This window comes from Balaenoptera physalus, assembly GCF_965194825.1.
Source record: "Balaenoptera physalus genome assembly, chromosome: 5".
In the NCBI taxonomy this organism is placed as follows: Eukaryota; Metazoa; Chordata; class Mammalia; order Artiodactyla; family Balaenopteridae; genus Balaenoptera; species Balaenoptera physalus.
In genome coordinates this window covers 26,324,678-26,341,742 of record NC_138884.1, presented here as the reverse complement: position 1 = coordinate 26,341,742, position 17,065 = coordinate 26,324,678, and the positions used below count along the sequence as shown (strand labels likewise).

Here is a 17,065-nt window from a genome sequence, read left to right as displayed (position 1 = left end):
ACCAAGCGAGAGTCATTTTCAATCCCATCGTCAATATCCATCCAGTAGGACGGTTTATGAAGAATGAGACACTTCGTATTAACTGCCTGGTCCAGAGTTGGCGTTCCCAGTGTGCGTTCCTTTCCCCTCCCCATGTCCCACCTCTTGGCTGACCCCAGGGCCTTCCTGGCTCACTGAGGCCACACTTCCCAGCCCAACACCAGGCACCTCTCGGAGTTCACAGCTCTTTTCTTGACTAACTAAATTCACAAGTCCAAGGTCCTTTTTATTATATCAGAATATGGAAGCTTCAAGCACAGATCTGTTGACTAAAAAGATTATTCTGTTCGTGATTAATTTTTCGCAGACATTGTCCATAGCCTGACATCTCAAGAAGTCTCCTCAATATACAGAATCTCTTTGAAACATGCACCTCCCCTCCCTCATTACTCTGCTTTCCATTTGGCACTGGCAGAAATAGGTCTACAACCACTCAAATGTTGGGCTCATGCTGCAGATCAATCGGGGGGTTCTGGCTTTTTCCATCTAAGGAGGAACACGCACATAAAGAACACCGCCAGAAGCTGGCTGCGTCAGCGGGGACACCGAGGGCCACTGAACACACGAGCTCTCTGCAGGCTTGACTCTCATTCCTGGCCTCTTCCTAACCCTAACCTGATGTCCCCTTTGGGGACCCACCCTCCTCCACTCTCACAGGGTGGGTGCAGCAAGCCTACCTGGCCCATGCATCTCCCTGACCACAGCGGCAGGTTCAGGGAGGGGCACAGACCCAAGCCAGGACAGTGGGGTCTGTGCTGGCTGCTGGGCAATGTCTCTTCCTTCTGCTGGATCTCAGCTGACAGACACCAGCTTGGAGCCCGAGGGCTGCCCCGGGGGAAGCCCACCTGAGAGTGAGGGCACGCAGGAAAGCAGAGCTGGGGGCAGATTCCCAATCACGTCATCCGAGTCCCTGGATACTCTACACTGTGCAGACATAGGGAACTAACAAATCCCCTGCACCCTGTTTTGTTTTGTTTTTTTTAATAAATTTATTTTATTTATTGATTGATTTATTTATTTTGGCTGCTTTTGTTCTTTGTTGCTGTGCATGGCTTTCTCTAGTTGTGGCGAGCGGGGGCTACTCTTCGTTGCGGTGCGCGGGCTTCTCACTGAACTGGCTTCTCTTGTTGTGGAGCACGGGCTGTAGGCACGCGGGCTTCAGTAGTTGCAGCACGCGGACTCAGTAGTTGTGGCTCGCGGGCTCTAGAGCGCAGGCTCAGTAGTTGTGGCACACAGGCCTAGTTGCTCCACGGCACGTGGGATCCTCCCGGACCAGGGCTCGAACCCGTGTCCCCTGCATTGGCAGGCGGACTCTTAACCACTGCGCCACCAGGGAAGCCCCACACCATGTTTTTGTTTTTTTGCTTATGTTAATTTACATCGGGTTTCAACAGCACCGGCAACCGAGAGTGTCCCGACTCTAGCTCAGTTTTGAAAGTCTTCTATCAGCCACAAAACAATAGCAGAGCTGCATGGCCCTGGGTAGTCTCCTCACAGCTGCGAGGACCCACAGAGGACCAGCACACCCCCTCCTTTATACTATTTATCTCCTGCGGGTCCCACGCATTTGAGAGACTTGCATCCACCACACCGCATTAGTAAATGATGCTCATTTTGTCAGGAAATGGGAGGAGAGTCCCCAGGATGCTGTCCCCTCCCCCCAGCACAGCCCATCTCCATTTTCCTGCGTCTCTCACGGTCCCACCAGCCTTTACGGAGATGATCTGTGTCCCGCAGGTCTGACCCATCTCCGTCCCCCAGTGTCAGACACAGCTCAGCAAATGCTGAACAGATGGAGGGATGGACAGGGGACCGACAAGGGAATGGTCTCAAGCTTTCATCTCTGTCTCCCCAAATCCTTGCACAGGGCCTGGAACACAGCACACGCCTGGCCTGGAGACTGAACTGCCAAGCTCACCCCCCTGATCTGAGCAGGTTCTGAGTAGAAACAGACGAAGGTGGGGGGTGAGCAAGTCATGCTCCCACTCCTCCCCCACCCCAGGGCCGTGGGCTGGGGAGCCTCAGGCGTCCCTTCCCAGAAGTCCCGAGGGCTCTGCCAGCTGCCCAGAGACGGCTGAGAGCAAGAGAGAAGCCGGCTTCCATTTTCCACAACTGCTGAGATCTAGAGTTGCTGGAGCACATTGTTTAAATTGTTGAACGCACGCCAAAGGCTCTTAAAAGAAGAGCACGATCTTAAACACACAGGAACTGTGACGCCGTACCCCTGTCTCTAGGGGCTGCTGCCCTTCCGCTGCCTCACTCGCTGGCCCTGGACAAGGCCTTAGGCTCCCTAAGGCCTTGGGCCTTAGAGTCCCTGGTCCTCTCCTGACACCCACCACATGGGCTGCGGTGAAGGGAAAGGTGATAAGAACCCAAGGGCATCCCACGTGTCCTCCTCATCGCTGTGGGCGGCTGGGTCACCTTGCACCAGGGGGTGTCCCAGCAGCCTTCGTGATGCTGACTCTGGTTCTCATGAACACACAGGAAGGACAATCCCTGCGACCCCGTCTTTTCCAGGGGCTGGCTAAGCTCCAAGGCGGGGCTCCCGGGCAGGAGGTCCGAGCTTCCCACAGGCCCAAGCAGGGGTCACGGACCTCGGCCCTCATCACTCACCCAGCAGACGTTTACTGAGCATTGGCCCCAGGCCAGTCTGAGCTCCAGGAGCCAAGGGCACTGAGCTGAAGGAGGCGGGACCCCCGCCCTCCCTACCCAGCCAGGGGCCAGACGAGGACAACCACATTCCAACAGCGCAGGCTCAGGGGGGCGGTGGAGGTGCCAGGCATCATCAATCCTGAGGGCAGGGGCTTCCTGCAAGAGGTGACACTCAAGACTTGGAATGCAAAGGGGAGGTTAAAGGTAAGGGATGAAGGGCATGCTGCCAAGTTTCCAAAGGTCCCAGGAAGCCACCAGGCCGGAGACAGCCTCACCGCCCCTGCCATCTGTCCTCACGACAGGTCATCCTAGAGTGAGGGGGTCAGAGTGATGACCTGGCAACCAGACAGACCAGGGCTCCAGTCAGGGTCAGGATAAAATAATGCAGGTACAAAACTCCCTAAATCATCAACAGCCAGCACCTTGACCGGACAAGGAGAAAGCGAGTCGTTTGTGGCTGTGGCTTGTTCCCAGGACAGCAGGGGCTCGGCGCTCCGCGTCTGCTCCTGCACCACATCGTCTCCTGACCTTCTCATCCGGCCGCCCCGCCCTGAAACCCGCTGGGACACTGCCCCGCCCACGCCCTGCACTCACCTGGCAGCTCCAGCCAGACACCTGGAGTCAGTCCAGCTTCCTGGGGCCTCTCCACCTGCCACATGCCTCCCTGCCAGCCTCGGCTCCCACGGGTCATCTCCACGTAACAGAGGTCATGCCGCTCCTCTGGTTTAAACCCTCTAACGTTCCCCAGAACACCCATTCTCCTTATCCCGACCATTTGAGACCCCGCTCAGCTGGCCGACCTCTTGACCTTGCGTCCAAGCCCTGCCCAGAGCCATCAGCCTGGGAGCCCTTTGTGCCCTGCACGCCCCTCTTCACTTACCCTCCCTCCTGGCGGCGGGTCCTGCCTGCCTTGCCCACTGTCTCCTGCACCCGCTGAGCAGGCCCCCGGTCAACACTGGGGTGAACGCTTCCTGCTGTGTCCAATTCAGTGACAGTGACGCCACAGAGAAAAGTGACGCAGCAGGGCCCAGATGTGGCGGGCCGGGACCCCGAGGGTGCCAACTGGCCCAGCACTTGCTCAGTACTCCCCGCCCCTCCCCTCGGGGTCAGAAGCCACACAGAGACCACATCTGTTTCCTGACTCTTCTTATCTGAAACTGGCAGTCTTGACTTGGTCCATCCTCTGAGGCTGTTTTGCTTCACCCAGATTGAAACCAAGCACGTTCCCAGCCCCGGTCTCCTGGCCCCGCAGCCGTGGGGTGTTTGTGGCTGGACCGAGATTCCGGATCAGGCCCTGGCCTGCCCAGAGGCCTTGGAGATGAAGCAGAGAACGCAGTGATCTGTGAAGGAGATGTGGAGATCAGAAGAGCCCAGTGGGGCGCGTTTCTGGGGACAATCAGGCACTAGCCCAGCGTGATGGAGCTGCAGAGCTCAGGCCCTCTGCACCCAGAGCTCGGCGGTCCCTGCAGCTCCGCTGGGCATGGGGGCAGCGTGGGACAGGAGACTGGGATCACCCCTGCGCCCATCACTCAGCACTGGCCGCTCTGGCAAGTTGATGGCTCAGTTTCCTCATCTCTAGATGGGGACAAGGACGGAGCCTCCCTCTCGAGCTACCGTAAGGGGTCACCTAAAGCCCCCAGGTCCGCGGTGCACGTGGCAGATGCTCCCCACCACGGGTCTGGGGCCCCTGCATGGGGCGGGGGCAGAGCTGAGCTGGCGGTGCTCACCTCAGGCAGCTGGCTTCTCAAGGGGGAAAACGAAACGGCAAGGCTGGGCGAGCTGGAGAAGGGCGGGCGGGGCCTGGGACTTCCCTACCTCATACAGGGCACCTGGAGCAGCGCGGGCCGAGAGAGTCACGGCGTCCTGCCTCGTGCAGCACACAAGGAAGCACGTGCGCACACATGCACGCGCACGCACGCGCACGCACGCACAGCTTGCAGCACAACAGCCTCCTGGGGGAGAGAAGAATCCGACGCACGCGTGAAGCCCCTACACCCAGACACACAGAGCCTGGAGCTGACATTGAGACCGGTCGCCCAAGAGGGACTGAGTGGGGCCGTGAAACGGGAAGGCTGCCCCGACACGCGAGGCAACACCCCAGGAGAAGCCTGGATAGGAAGTGGGACGGGCTCGGGGGGCAGGAGGCTTGATGACATCCACGAAGCACATCGAGCTCCAGGCACGGACTCTCTCCGCGCCACCAGGCAGGCACCTAAGGGACGAGGGGCCTTGACTCAGCACCTCGTCCCGTGCGCCACGCTCAGAGCACAGGGTCCCAGCACGTGGACTCCCCATGGCCGGTATGACTGCGCCCACTTTACAGATACAGAGACAGGCTCAGCGAGGCCTCCCAGCTCCCTCAAGGGCACACAGCTCAAGGCCACCAGCCCAGCCAAGCGTCCCACCTCTGCCATCTCGGCCCTTCCTGCACCACCTCACGGCCCCGACACTCAGTAAATAAACAGCTCACGTGGACAGACGTACTCCAGAGTCCCGGCTGGGGTGCGCAGGAGACTAGCACTGGCACCAAACCACAGAGCGTTTTCCAAACTATAGACTTCGGCCCAGAAGGTCACGGAACCAATTTAACTGCCCACAAGCAGCATTTGTTTTTAAATAAAAGCAACAGAATGGAGACTATCAGACAGCAACACACACACTAAGGACAAGCATGGTTTTGGAAATTTCCGTTCCCACTGGACGTGTGCGTGTGTGCGTGCAGGCACACGGGTGTGTGAGTCCGGTTACGACAGCACACGTCTTTCTTGCTGTGGGAGGAGGTCAGAAAGTCTAAGACGTGACAGTGCCTTGAGAGCTGGGTAGGATTTCAACAGGTGGAGATGGCGATGGCATATTCTGGGCAGAGGCTCCCATGTGGCAAAGGGGAGGTGGGGGAACAGGGAAGGCGGAGGCAGATTTGGAGAACGTGGGATGGTCTCGGTAAGCAGGGAGGAGAGGGCGGTGATCCACGGAAAGAAGTCACAGGGCTTTCACCACCCACAGGGCTTTTAGACCCGATGTTCCCAGCGGGCTCCGTTCTGATCGCCGCCCCTGTAATCGGAGCCAAGGTCCCTACTTCGCAGGGTTGGTTGCTGTGAGAATAAGACAGACGCACTGAGAAGCACCGGGTGGATTATTAGAAAAAGTGACACTGACACCAACTACGTTTTTCCCAAATATCACCGCCAGAGGCCCAGGGATCCTCCCTTTCTTGGAACTCACAGTAGACTTGGGGGTTTTTCCCTACAACAGCCCCGAAAGCACAGAGGAGCCTCTCACACAAGGCTCCTGTTACAGCCCGTTGCCTGGTCCTGCCCCCCGCTCACTCCTGGTGTAGCTCAAATCGCAGGCCAGACACGAGGGCATCACCAATCTGAGCCTTCCTTCCTCGCTGCCACCCCGTCACCTGGGAGGTCTGGGGCTCTCTCTACCCCAAGCCCACCCCAGGCGAGGCCATTTCTTCCCTCTGGCCCTTGCCCGTGCTGTGCCCTCTCTCCCCAAGCTCACTCTTGCTCAGGCGTCGTCTCTTCCCACAGAGCCGGTCCCCACCTCCCCAGCGCCAGGGCCAGGGCCACCTCTATGCTCCCCACGAGACCGTGGACTCCTCGGAGGCAGGGGGCAGGCCTGACTCACCTGTGCTGCCAATGGCCACTCAGGGCCAGCAAAGGGCCGTGCTCAGCGAGCAGCAGGTGGACAGAGGACGGACCAAACCCTGGTGTCCCTCTCCCAGTGGCAGCTAGGCTGCCAGCACCACAACCAGCTGTCCCGTCGCACCCGGGTCCCCACGCTGTCTCATCTCTTCCCCTGGGACAGAGTGGAAACCTGAGGAGGCCCAGGAGTGGACTGGGGGGGAGGGGCAGCCCTTGGCAGCCTGGCCTGGGGATGGAGGATGGTGGTCCAGAGGGCAGCGGGGACCTGGGCCTGGGCCCAGGCATATTCCAGGCTGGCAGCCGTCCCCAAGGGGAGTGGCCACATGGGGCCCGCAGACCAGGCAGAGCTGCCTGACTGCATGGCCCCTGAGCAGTGGCCACGGTGGAGAGGGAACAACACGGGCTGCCGCGAGTGCTGGGCGGGACCAGCCGGGTGGGGAAGACTTCCTCCTGCCACCTCCCCCCGTACCGTGCCTGGTGGGGGCCCTGAGCAGGTGGGAGCTGGTGCATTTGATTATAAATAAAATAAGGGAATGTGAAGTCTGCTGCAGCCCAAGTTTGTGAACTTAGGAGCAAAGCCCGCTGCGAGGTGAGAGTCGAGGGGCCCTGGGCGGAGCAGGTGGGCCCCCGACCACAGGGGATGCCCTGCAGGAGGAACCTCGCAGGGGTGTCTGGACCACGTGCCAGGACCCGGGTGCTCGCCCTGCTTCTAGAACAGCCCCAGGGGAGGACAGTCCCGCTTCCCAGGCCCCATCCCCTTACCTGTTCCATCCACCCTTTCTTGGCTCCTGGCGTGCGAGGCCTGGGGCCCAGCCGGGGCAGCAGTGTCTCTCACATCTGGTCCAGGTCCAACCTGGGGTCCGGGAGCTCGGGGCGCCCCGCTCTTCTCCTGCTCCACCGAGGTGGTGGCATTGAGCCGTGAGCGGGCCTGGGGCTGTGGCAGCGGTGGAGACTGTGGGCCAGAGGGGCTCGGAGGACGGGCACCGGAGGCCATTCTGCAGCGAGAAAAGCGGAGGGTCAGACACATGAGGCCAGCCAAGCCCAGTCTGCTCTGGCCTCTAGTTTCTGGTAAAGAGAGGGGACGGAAAAGGGAAACAGGGTGGGGGCTGCCCAGCATTCTATGTGATCTCATTCAACCTCACAACAGCCCCCGTAAGACACTCCCATTTTACAGGGCAGGAAATCGAGGGAGGAAACACTCAAGGCTGGCTGGCTCGGCAAGTCCCACAGCAGGCATGAGCCGGGCCCTAAGTCTCAAGGCCTTGAGTCCCTGCCTCACCAGGCATGAGCCACGGGACCTCGGGTGTGCTCATCTGAGAAGTGGGGATGTAGAATGTCGTGAGGATTCAGTGAGATGGTCCACACGGAGCCCCGGGCACAGTGCCTGGCTGTGCTGGGATGAAAGCTGGCCTCCATGTACGTCCACCCAAAATCTGTGAAGGAGACCTTGTTTGGAAGAAGGGGTCCTTGCAGATGCAATCACGGATCTTGACATGAGATCATCCTGACTTAGGGTGGGCCCTAATCCAGTGACTGGTATCCTTATAAGAAGAGGGAAACACACAGACACAGAGAGGAGGGCACCACGTGAAGGAGGAGGCGGAGATCAGACAGATGCAGCTGCACGCCCAGGGATGCCAAGGATCGCCAGCAACACCTGAAGCCAGGAGAGGCGAGGAAGGACTCTCCCTCAGAGCCCCCAGGAGCAACCAACCCCGCCGACGTCCTGATCGCGGACTTCTGCCTCCAGAACTATGAGACAATAAATTTCTATTGTTTAAAGCCACCAAGTTTCTGTAAATTTCTTACATGAGCCCTAGAAAATGAATACACTGGCACAGAGTGAAAGTTAAATAAATGTGAGGAGAGGGGAAGGGGAAGAGGAGGGATAGGGAGGGCGAGGGGAGGAGGGAAGGGAGGGGAGAGGGGGGAGCAAAATGGGGAGGGGAAGAGAAGGGGGGAACACAGCCCCTGGAGCCAGGATGTAGTCAGACTTGCCCGACTCCCAAGCCCTCCACGCTAGGCCTGAACCACAGAACAAATATCAGGGAACTTGAATGCACCAGATATGAACACATACTAGATGTGGAGTGACGGAAACCATGAAGCTGGTGTGTCAGAACAGATGACTGGAACAGACTGGCGAGCACAGAGAGTCTACAACAGGGGAAAGGGCTCCATTAGTCAATAATGCCATTTAGCAAAACAGCAAAAACCACCACTGACACAATTAAGGGCAACCATGAGCCCCAGACGGTGGGGCTGAGAGCTCTAGGAGTTCCCCAGCCAGGGAACCAGGATCAGACACAGACCCTGAAGAAGTCAGGACCACGTGCACTGGGCGGGGGATCCCCAAGGATCCCATGACCCTCACCACAGCCTCAAGGCCACATCCATCCTCTTCACTGAGATGAGGAAATGAGCACAGAGCAGGGAAAGCCCGGCAATGAGGAATCTGGCCCCCAAACTAACCCGTCGTAGCTGTCGCGCCCTTGGCTGTGTCAACCAGCTCTGTGGTCCTGAGCAGGCCACGTCCCTCTCTGCACCTCAGTTTCCTCAACTGTAAATGGGGACAATCGTCTTACACTTGGGGATACTGTGAGGACTACATGAGGCCAGAGACCACAAGGGGCCAGGTTCCCAGGCATCCCCAGTGCCCAGCTCCAAGCTCTGAGCCTGCCCCGAGCCTGCCAGAGTGGGTGCCTGACACGTGTCTGCAGACTGCTGACACAGCAAGAGTCGGAGGGGGCCCCAGGCGCCACACGCCACTTCCCTGGGGCTACACAACCATGTCTGCTCCATTCCTATGAGAGATGGGTCCCAGAGATCAGATCTCTGTCCGCCAAAGAACCCCGGAGATTTCAATCTGGACATTCCTCCCTCAGAGGGACTGAGCCCTTATTTTAAAACATCCCCCTGGCTGCAAACCAAAAGCATGTCAAGCCACATGGATCTGCTTGGAAACCAACACAGTGCTTGGTGCTATTTCCAAACACCAGGCTTCCCGGAACCAAACAAAGAGGCAACTTTTGTGAAATTCATCATCTGGCTGCACAAGCAGACCTGTTGGGCACGTGGCCAGCTGTGGGCGGGGAAAGTCAGCCGGTGATTTAGCAGACAGAACCCAGTTGCGCAGGTCACTGGCTGACCCGAGACAAACCACATGGGGCCATGTCCGACCTGGAATTTCAGGAAAACACAGGTTCTGGCTGGTCTGTTGGGCTAAGTAGTATGCATGTCACATTACAATCAAAATAATACTGCTTAAAGTAAAATCTCTGGTTAGTGAGAATGGATGAATAAAGGAGGATTAATTTTCAGGTTCCCTGAGAGTTAGCCAAACCCTTTTTGAATCAAAGACCTTGTTATTTTAAAACAAACGAAATGATCCATCGCCATGAATGGGTCACGGGGAGGATCACAGGTGATCTCCAGTGGAGGGACCCGCGTGGTGTCTGGTGCTTTCTTTTCTGTCTTCTTTGCTGTGACACTGGGGGCCCTGAAGGCAGGGGCTACATCTCATTCACTCAGAATACCCGCCTGCTTGCCTTGCAAGGTACACCCGAGGCAGCCTGGCCTGCGGGAAGGAGCCCGGCTGGGGAAGAGCCTGCCCCATCTCACTGTGTGATCGCAAGCAGGTCCCTCCCTCCAGCCTGGCCCCAGAATCCCGAATCCAGACTCCTGACTGCGGCATGAGAGCACCAGCGTGCCGCTCCACCCCAGCTCCGAGACTCCTCCGATGCCTACGAGTGGGGCAGTCAACCCACACTGCCGCCCCATGACCGGAGCAATGGCTTGGAACCTGTCACTGTGTAAGATCCAGAAAACTAGAGTGGCCGGCATTCTTTCCACATGAGCACCCAGGCGTATTTTTATCCCATCAAAACACAAAATGCCAGCATCACGGAGCTCGGCTGAGGGGCTGCCACCCCCTGCGAGGGCTGCTAGGATCGTGCATCTACTGACAGGTGGAGAATGATCTCAAGTGGACTTCAGCCCAAGCTCTCTAACCCTTGCTCAGGCCGGCCCCACTCTGCTGTCCCCCCAGGGGGGCCACCCCGACCTCTGAAACAAGCCCCCATGGGAAGCCTTAAAGATGTTCACACACCCTCTGAGCAGAGCCTCCACCATCAGGATCCCAGACCAGGGGAAAAACCAGGGATGCCCACGGTTTCACATGCACCCCACTTGCTGCTCCTCCACATCCACGTGCCACTGTGGACCTCCACGCCTTTGCTCTTACAGGGCACCTCTCTGGTGTCCATCACAGCTGTACTTTCCAGCACCGTCCAGAGAGGGCAGGTGTGAAACTCACAGCCCCTCCAGATGGTGCTACACTATATAGCTGTTAACCACAACCTGTATAAAAATGTTTAAAGATAAGGAAATGTTTGTATGACGCTGTTAAGCAGGATTTAAAGCAGCATGAGCTACTGCCCTGAGTCTATTTAGGATGAAAACAAACTTCATCTGCACAAAAAGATGCAAGAAAATGCCCCCAAAATGGTTATACTATGTCTGGGTGAAGAGACTACAGGTAGTTTTATTTTATTCTTTTTCTAAATTTACTTCCCTAATTTTCTATAATGAACGTGCAAGGTTTTTGGAATTACCACAAAATGTTATTCTAAAACCCGTCTGTGACTGAGCCTGAAGGGAGAGGGCCCAGGGGTTCCCAGGGTCTGGGATGTCTACTCTGGCCTGGATAGCCCAGCAGCCTGGCACAGGGCTGCTCCTCAAGACAAGGGCACATAGCCCTTGGAGGTACCTATTTTTGCCCCAGAGTATTAAGGGCCAACCCAAGGAACACTCCGGCTCTACCCAATGTGCCAATTCCCAGGACTAAGGGGGAATCAAGCTGGAAATGCTCCTCGCCTGGCCGGGGTGGGTCAGCGGGCAGGGACTGTGGGCCGATCCTGTGCCGGGCCCCAACTTGGGCCTCCCGGGCCCCAGAGAGGATCCTATAGGACCTGCCTTGGAGAACTCAGTCCCGATGGGAAGGATGACACCCAAACTGACAACCACAAGGAGGGAGCTCTTGGGGGCTGCAAGCACAGAAGGGGGCCACACTCAGCGGTGGAAAAGGGGCAGGATGAGTGGCCTTGACTAAAGCTTTAGGACAAGCAGACATGAGCCAGGCAAGGGTGAAGGGAGGGAGGAATGGAGGTGTGTGGGCGTTCCAGAGGGGGACTGCCCAGGAGAAAAGGCAGCGGACATGGCTTAAAGGCAACATGGCTGGGAAGGTGCGGAAGTGACTCTGGGGAGGGCGCACAGGAAGGAGAAAAGAGGCTGAGCGGGCAGCCAGGAACCTGGGGCAGGTCCCGAGGGCCTGAACAAGTGCCAGGCTTAGTGTGGGGTTGAGCCTAGGGCAGAAGGAAATGCAGGCTGGTGCTGCAGGGCAGTGGCAGTTAGAGAACCATCAGGGCTGTATGGGGACTGGCCAGGGAGACCAGGGAGGGAGCTGGGTGGTCTTCCAGGGAAAGTGAGGAGGGCTGGCCTAGGGCAGGCATCTGAGTGCGCTCCTGGGCCAGGAGAAACAGAAGCACCACCAACTGAACGTGGGCAGGGGGGAGCAGAATGGGGCCTGATTCGTGCCCTGGTGTCGGTGCCACTTGCTGAGGAGGGGACCTGGGAGAGGGGAGGGAGCCACACGAAGCACAGAGCAAGCTCGCTATCATAACTCTTACCACCGCAATCGTGGACCAGGATTTGGTCTCTGTCCCACAGCACAGGCATTTTGGGGGTCAGGGACTGAACTAGGTTCCCCTCCGTGACCAGCCCCAAAGGCCTGTCCAGCCCTGGCCTGGGAGGGGCAGGGGAGGCCTGAGTGGGGAGTCCTCCACATACCCTTCCATCCTGGGAAAGAAGATGAGATGTGGTCTCCCAGCAACCTTTCCTGTGTCCAGTCAAAGGTCCATTTGCTGGAGGAGCAAGTATATAAAGGAACGTTCTTCTGAATCCCTGGTCAGATGCCAAGGGGCTCCAGTGAGAATCACAGCCCCTTGGAGACAGAGCGGACAGGACGGGCAGTGGAGAGTATGGCCTCTGGGTTTCTGTTGGCGTGGCTTCCTCGCTGAGGCTGCAGTGAGGGCGGGCAGCCAGCACACTGGGTACCCAGGGCATCGTTCCCTCTGTGATGCATCCCAGCGGAAGGGAAAGCCCTTTACAAATGGGCCAAGTGCCAGGGGTCACTGTCCAAGGTGAGGAGAGGCAGGCACGGTTCTCAGCGCCTGCCCAGGGGCAGAGGTCTCCCACCAGGCTCTGCATGAGCAGCTGTGGGGTCTTAACTTCCTCATGGGTCAAATAGGGATATATAATTCCTACCCCTAAGACTACTGGGAGGGCCAAATACTGTACAAAGGTTAGTTCCTCAGAATTTCTTAACATCAACTACAACAAATGGTGTGAGAGGGCCCAGCTCCACCACACCCAAAAGTCAGATTCCCCAGAAAGTTTCCATCTATCAAAACAGAAATTGATGTTCCTGAGGGCCAGGTTCACACCAGCCAGGGCCCAGGGGCTGCCACTGCCCCTCACCATGCCTTACTGAGGAGGAGCCCCAGGGGGAGAGTAACTGCCACACAGATTCTAAGTGGGCAGTGGGGGCTTCAGCCTCAGAATCTGCCCCCTCAGGAGGGCACGTGGCCGCTTGGGGAGTGAACCCCCAGAGCGCGCGCACGCACACACACACACACACACACACACACACACACACACACACACTCAGCAGCCCCTAAGGTGCCCGCTTGGGGAATGAACCCCCAGCGCGGGCACACACACACACACACACACACACACACCCAGCAGCCCCTATGAGGAGGCCCAGGCGCCTTCCAGCGGCCCCGGGGGCACTGAGGGCGGCCCGGGGTCCCAGAAAGCCCGCCGACGGCCGCGGAGGAAGGGCCATGACTGGGCAACTCGGCACAGGTGCTGTGGGACGCAGGGCAGGCGCGCCCCCTTCCACTCACCGGGTCCCCAGCGCCACGAGCCGCCTGCCTCTGAGGCTGGTTTTCCCGCCGGCAGTGGGGTTTCTAAGCCAGGCTCGCGGGCGTGACGGTGCTCGGAGCGCGCGGTGCCCCGCGATGCCCGGGGTGCCCGGACCCCGGACTGGGGACGAGGGGGCGTGCACCCCGGAAGGAAGACGCGATCGAGGCCCGGGCAGGGGTTGCCGTGAGCGTCGCGGAGAAGGCGGGACCCCGGCCCTCCAACTTCTGGGGAGCTTGCAGGGGACACTAGTACCAGCCGCCCGTCCGCTCAGATGGGGAAACTGAGGCCGAGGCGGGCTGCAACTCCGGGTGCTCCCGGTTCTCTTTCCAGCCCCCCCTGCGACCGCCCCTAGCCGTGAAGTACTCACCGGCCCGCGAGTAGGCCTCACGCGGCGCCGCGACGCCCTTGGGCTTCAGAGCTCGCTGTAAAGTTGCTCGAGAGGAGCTGGACGGACCGGGTCCAAAGGGAAGCAACCGCGACCGAGCGGGCGGCGCCGGTTACAGTGGCAGCGGGAGAGCTCTGCCCACAGCGAGGGGAGGGGCGGGGCCGGGGGCGGGGCCGCAGGCTGTCCTCCACTCTCGACGCGGCCAGGAGGACGCGGCGCCGACTCGGCCCGCTGAGCGGCCGCCGTGCCTGCCAATCACTGCTCGCCTACGCCAATCACAGAGCGCCTCGCCTGACAGCTGCCCACTGGCCCACAGGGCCTCCGGAGACGAGGTCGCCGGGTGGGCGGGTCGGACCCGCCCACAGCGAAAGTTTCCGAGTGGACTCGGGCCCTGGCCCAGCCCCGGTCCCGCCACTCCACACCCACAGACCGTCAGGTCACTGGGAAGGAAGGGCACTCGGTGCGTAACAGGTGGTTGGACCCTCGGACGAGACTCGGACCACCTTTCACTCACTACCCTGGCCCCAGCGTCCTTAACTTCAGATTCATTATCATTGTTATTGCAATATTAACTAACACGTTGAGCGCCTACTATGCACCAGACGCCTTAATTTCGGCCTCACCAAAGATGGAGAGGGCTCCCCTAACAGAGGAACAGGGATAGGAAGATGTGGCCCATTTAAATGTGTACATGTAACCAAGGGCTGCTTTAAATGCATGAAATGCAACGTGGCTTGCTTTCACAAGGTAAATGTGTGGCGCGAGGCTGAGGCAGTTTGGAAACCCTCCTTTCGGTCCTGCCCTGGGGTCTGAGAGGTGTGGTCTGCAGATAGGGGCAAAGGTCTATACTTGAGACAGGCCTTGGGGCTGTGAAGCACCGGTTGGCGGCGCGGGGCGCCTCCTGGGCTGTGTCTGCTCTGTCTGGTCCTCACAGCCAACCTGAGATGCCTGTCCTGGGTTATCACTGCAGAAACTGCGGCTCAGAATGGCTGCTGGGAATATGTGACCAACATTTCGGGAGCAAAGTTTCCAGGTGGTTTGGGAGATGAGTTCTATCCACTGAACACACTACCTCGGGGACTTCTGTTAAAGCCACGAGACTCACATCAGGCACCTCACTTTATCCTCCAGCTGCCCCCTCCATCCGATCCCCATCTTCGTGTCTGACCTGGTGAGGCTCACAGAGGAAGGAAGGAAACAGGCGTCGAGCAGCACTCACTCTGCCCCAGGCTCAGTTTGGGGGTTTTCACACCTCAAGGTTTTTCATTTCATCCCCAATATCACTGTGAGGCAGGTGACGTTGGGCTCATTTCTATCGATGAGAAGATTGGGGCTCAGACATAGATGGGTATTTGTCCAAAATCACACAGAACTCTTTCCCCCTTGCAGTATACTAGTTACAGAAAATTTGGAGAATTAACACAAAGTAGAAAGAAGAAAAAATATCACTCAAAGGCAATTACTGTTAACATTTTGGGGGTTATGCATATTTAAGAAAGGGTTTCCAGAAGTCACTGTGATCACACTGCATGTGTTGGTACATGTGTGTGTGCATTAGAGCAAAGTCCTAGAAACAGAATCACTGGATCCTGATAGGCTTCTTCAGACCTATAGATATATTTTACCAAAACAAGTTTCTCAAAGTTGCCTCCAGTTTAGTTCCGAGGGGTACACACTGGCTTGGAGAATTACTTTATTTTTTAGCCTTGCCTACTATGGTAAATGAAAAATGGTCCCTTTGCAATTGCAATTTGCATTTCCATGGTAATTAAGAGGCTGGACATTTCATATTTCTTAATTTTGAGAAGCATTCTCTTTCGCATTTATCTATTGGGAGCTTAGAGGCTCTTTGAAAACTAATCAGATGAGTTTCTTTTCTTTCTAACCCACCCATCTTTACTGCCCATCCTCTCCTTCAGCATGGAGGGCTGGAGGCTGACCTGAATGACTCCTGCAGCCCACCCTTGGGATCAACAGCCCTCCTCGCACCTGCAAGGCTGGGAGCAGAGACACATCCTCCAGCGTCTTGGCAGGACTTTTCCAACTCATTTGTCACTGTCTACAAGAACATAGCAGCTTGTCATCCACCCCCACTGGCTGGTCACTGCCCAGGAGACCACCATCAAGTAGAGGACATAACCTTTGAAGGGACCCAATAAACAGAGGGAAGGGGACAGATTGAACAATTCCTCCTGGGGAGGCAAGAGAGAAAATGAACCTCAGGCAGAGCACAGAAACATTTAATATATGCCATGGAATAAAAAAACTTTAAAAGCTGTAGGTAAATTCAGAAAGAGAATAGTCGCGGTGAGAAAAATTAGCACTGGAAGATAATGTGGAGTAAATGCCTTAAAATGTAGAGGAACAATACATGAAAATCGTCAGGGAGAAAATGAGAGTCTTGCTGGCAGTTCCAGGCAGTACAGAATGTAAAGAACAGGCACTCCAAAAGGAGCTGGAGGGGAAACAAATGAAAGAAATGCTAGAAGAAAATGTCTCTGGGCTGAAGATATGCCATAAAGTCTCCAACTCCAAGGATAAGTTATGAGAAAGTCTTGCAGAATTCCAGAAAAAAGCAGGCACATCCAAAAGAAGGAGAATCAGAGTGGTGCCAGATTCCTAGGCAATTTTGGGACAATGTCCAGGGATTCTGATTGTCTGATCAACAAGCCTTTCCCCTGCTATGATGGAATTCATGTGTCAGGGCAGAAGAAAGAAAATATCTAACATAGCAAGACACAGAGAAGGCCCCTTTTACCCACGGAAGTTTCCCTCTCACCGACATAGTTCAATCACAGCAGAAATCTCGAGATAAAACACAGAAAATAGTGGTGAGCAATGACCCTTGCAAAATATGTGGTTTAATCTAAATATGCCTGGGATTCTGTACAATAATTGCTAAATAGGGATTCTTGAAACATAAGCCACATACTGTAAGGGAAACCTGTATTAGCCTGAAAGTAAAAAATAGAATCGATCTCCAGGAGTTGAGCAAGGAGTGAAGTGGAGAAGTACAAGGGTCTGATTTGGTGCCAGGGAAGATGGGGAGGAAAATCTCATTGGGGAAGGGGACATTGTTACCATTTACTTTTTATACATCAAGAGGGAAGTATCAGTTTAATTATGACTATCAGGAATTGTAAAGCACCAACTGGTGAAAAAGAAGCTGAGTAGAACTTCTGAATTAACGGACGGAGGTAGGGAGGGTGGAGAGAATGAGTAAAGAGACAAAATTAAGAAAGGGGGGAGACAGAGGAAATAACAGCAATAACAACAAAATCTAATAGAAGAGGAAAAATTTAAAACAATGGATATCAACTTTCATAAGAAATGTGAATGGGCTGAATTTCCT

General features: G+C 56.5%; 1 protein-coding gene across 2 annotated transcripts in view; it reads right to left on the bottom strand.

Moving 5' to 3' along the window:
- WFS1 (wolframin ER transmembrane glycoprotein) overlaps positions 1-13,857 on the bottom strand; it is a 28,018-nt gene extending 14,161 nt beyond the window's left edge. The window contains exons 1-2 of one of the 2 annotated variants that reach the window (XM_082462543.1): positions 13,696-13,857; positions 7,104-7,336 (exon numbers count right to left, since the gene is read on the bottom strand). In XM_082462543.1, coding sequence (XP_082318669.1) covers positions 7,104-7,335 — 232 coding nt within the window. In that variant the 5' untranslated portion in view covers position 7,336; positions 13,696-13,857. The remainder of the gene's footprint in view (positions 1-7,103; positions 7,337-13,695) is intronic. The other variant, XM_082462544.1, reaches the window with a different exon arrangement.
- Between the last annotated feature and the right edge of the window lie 3,208 nt (positions 13,858-17,065).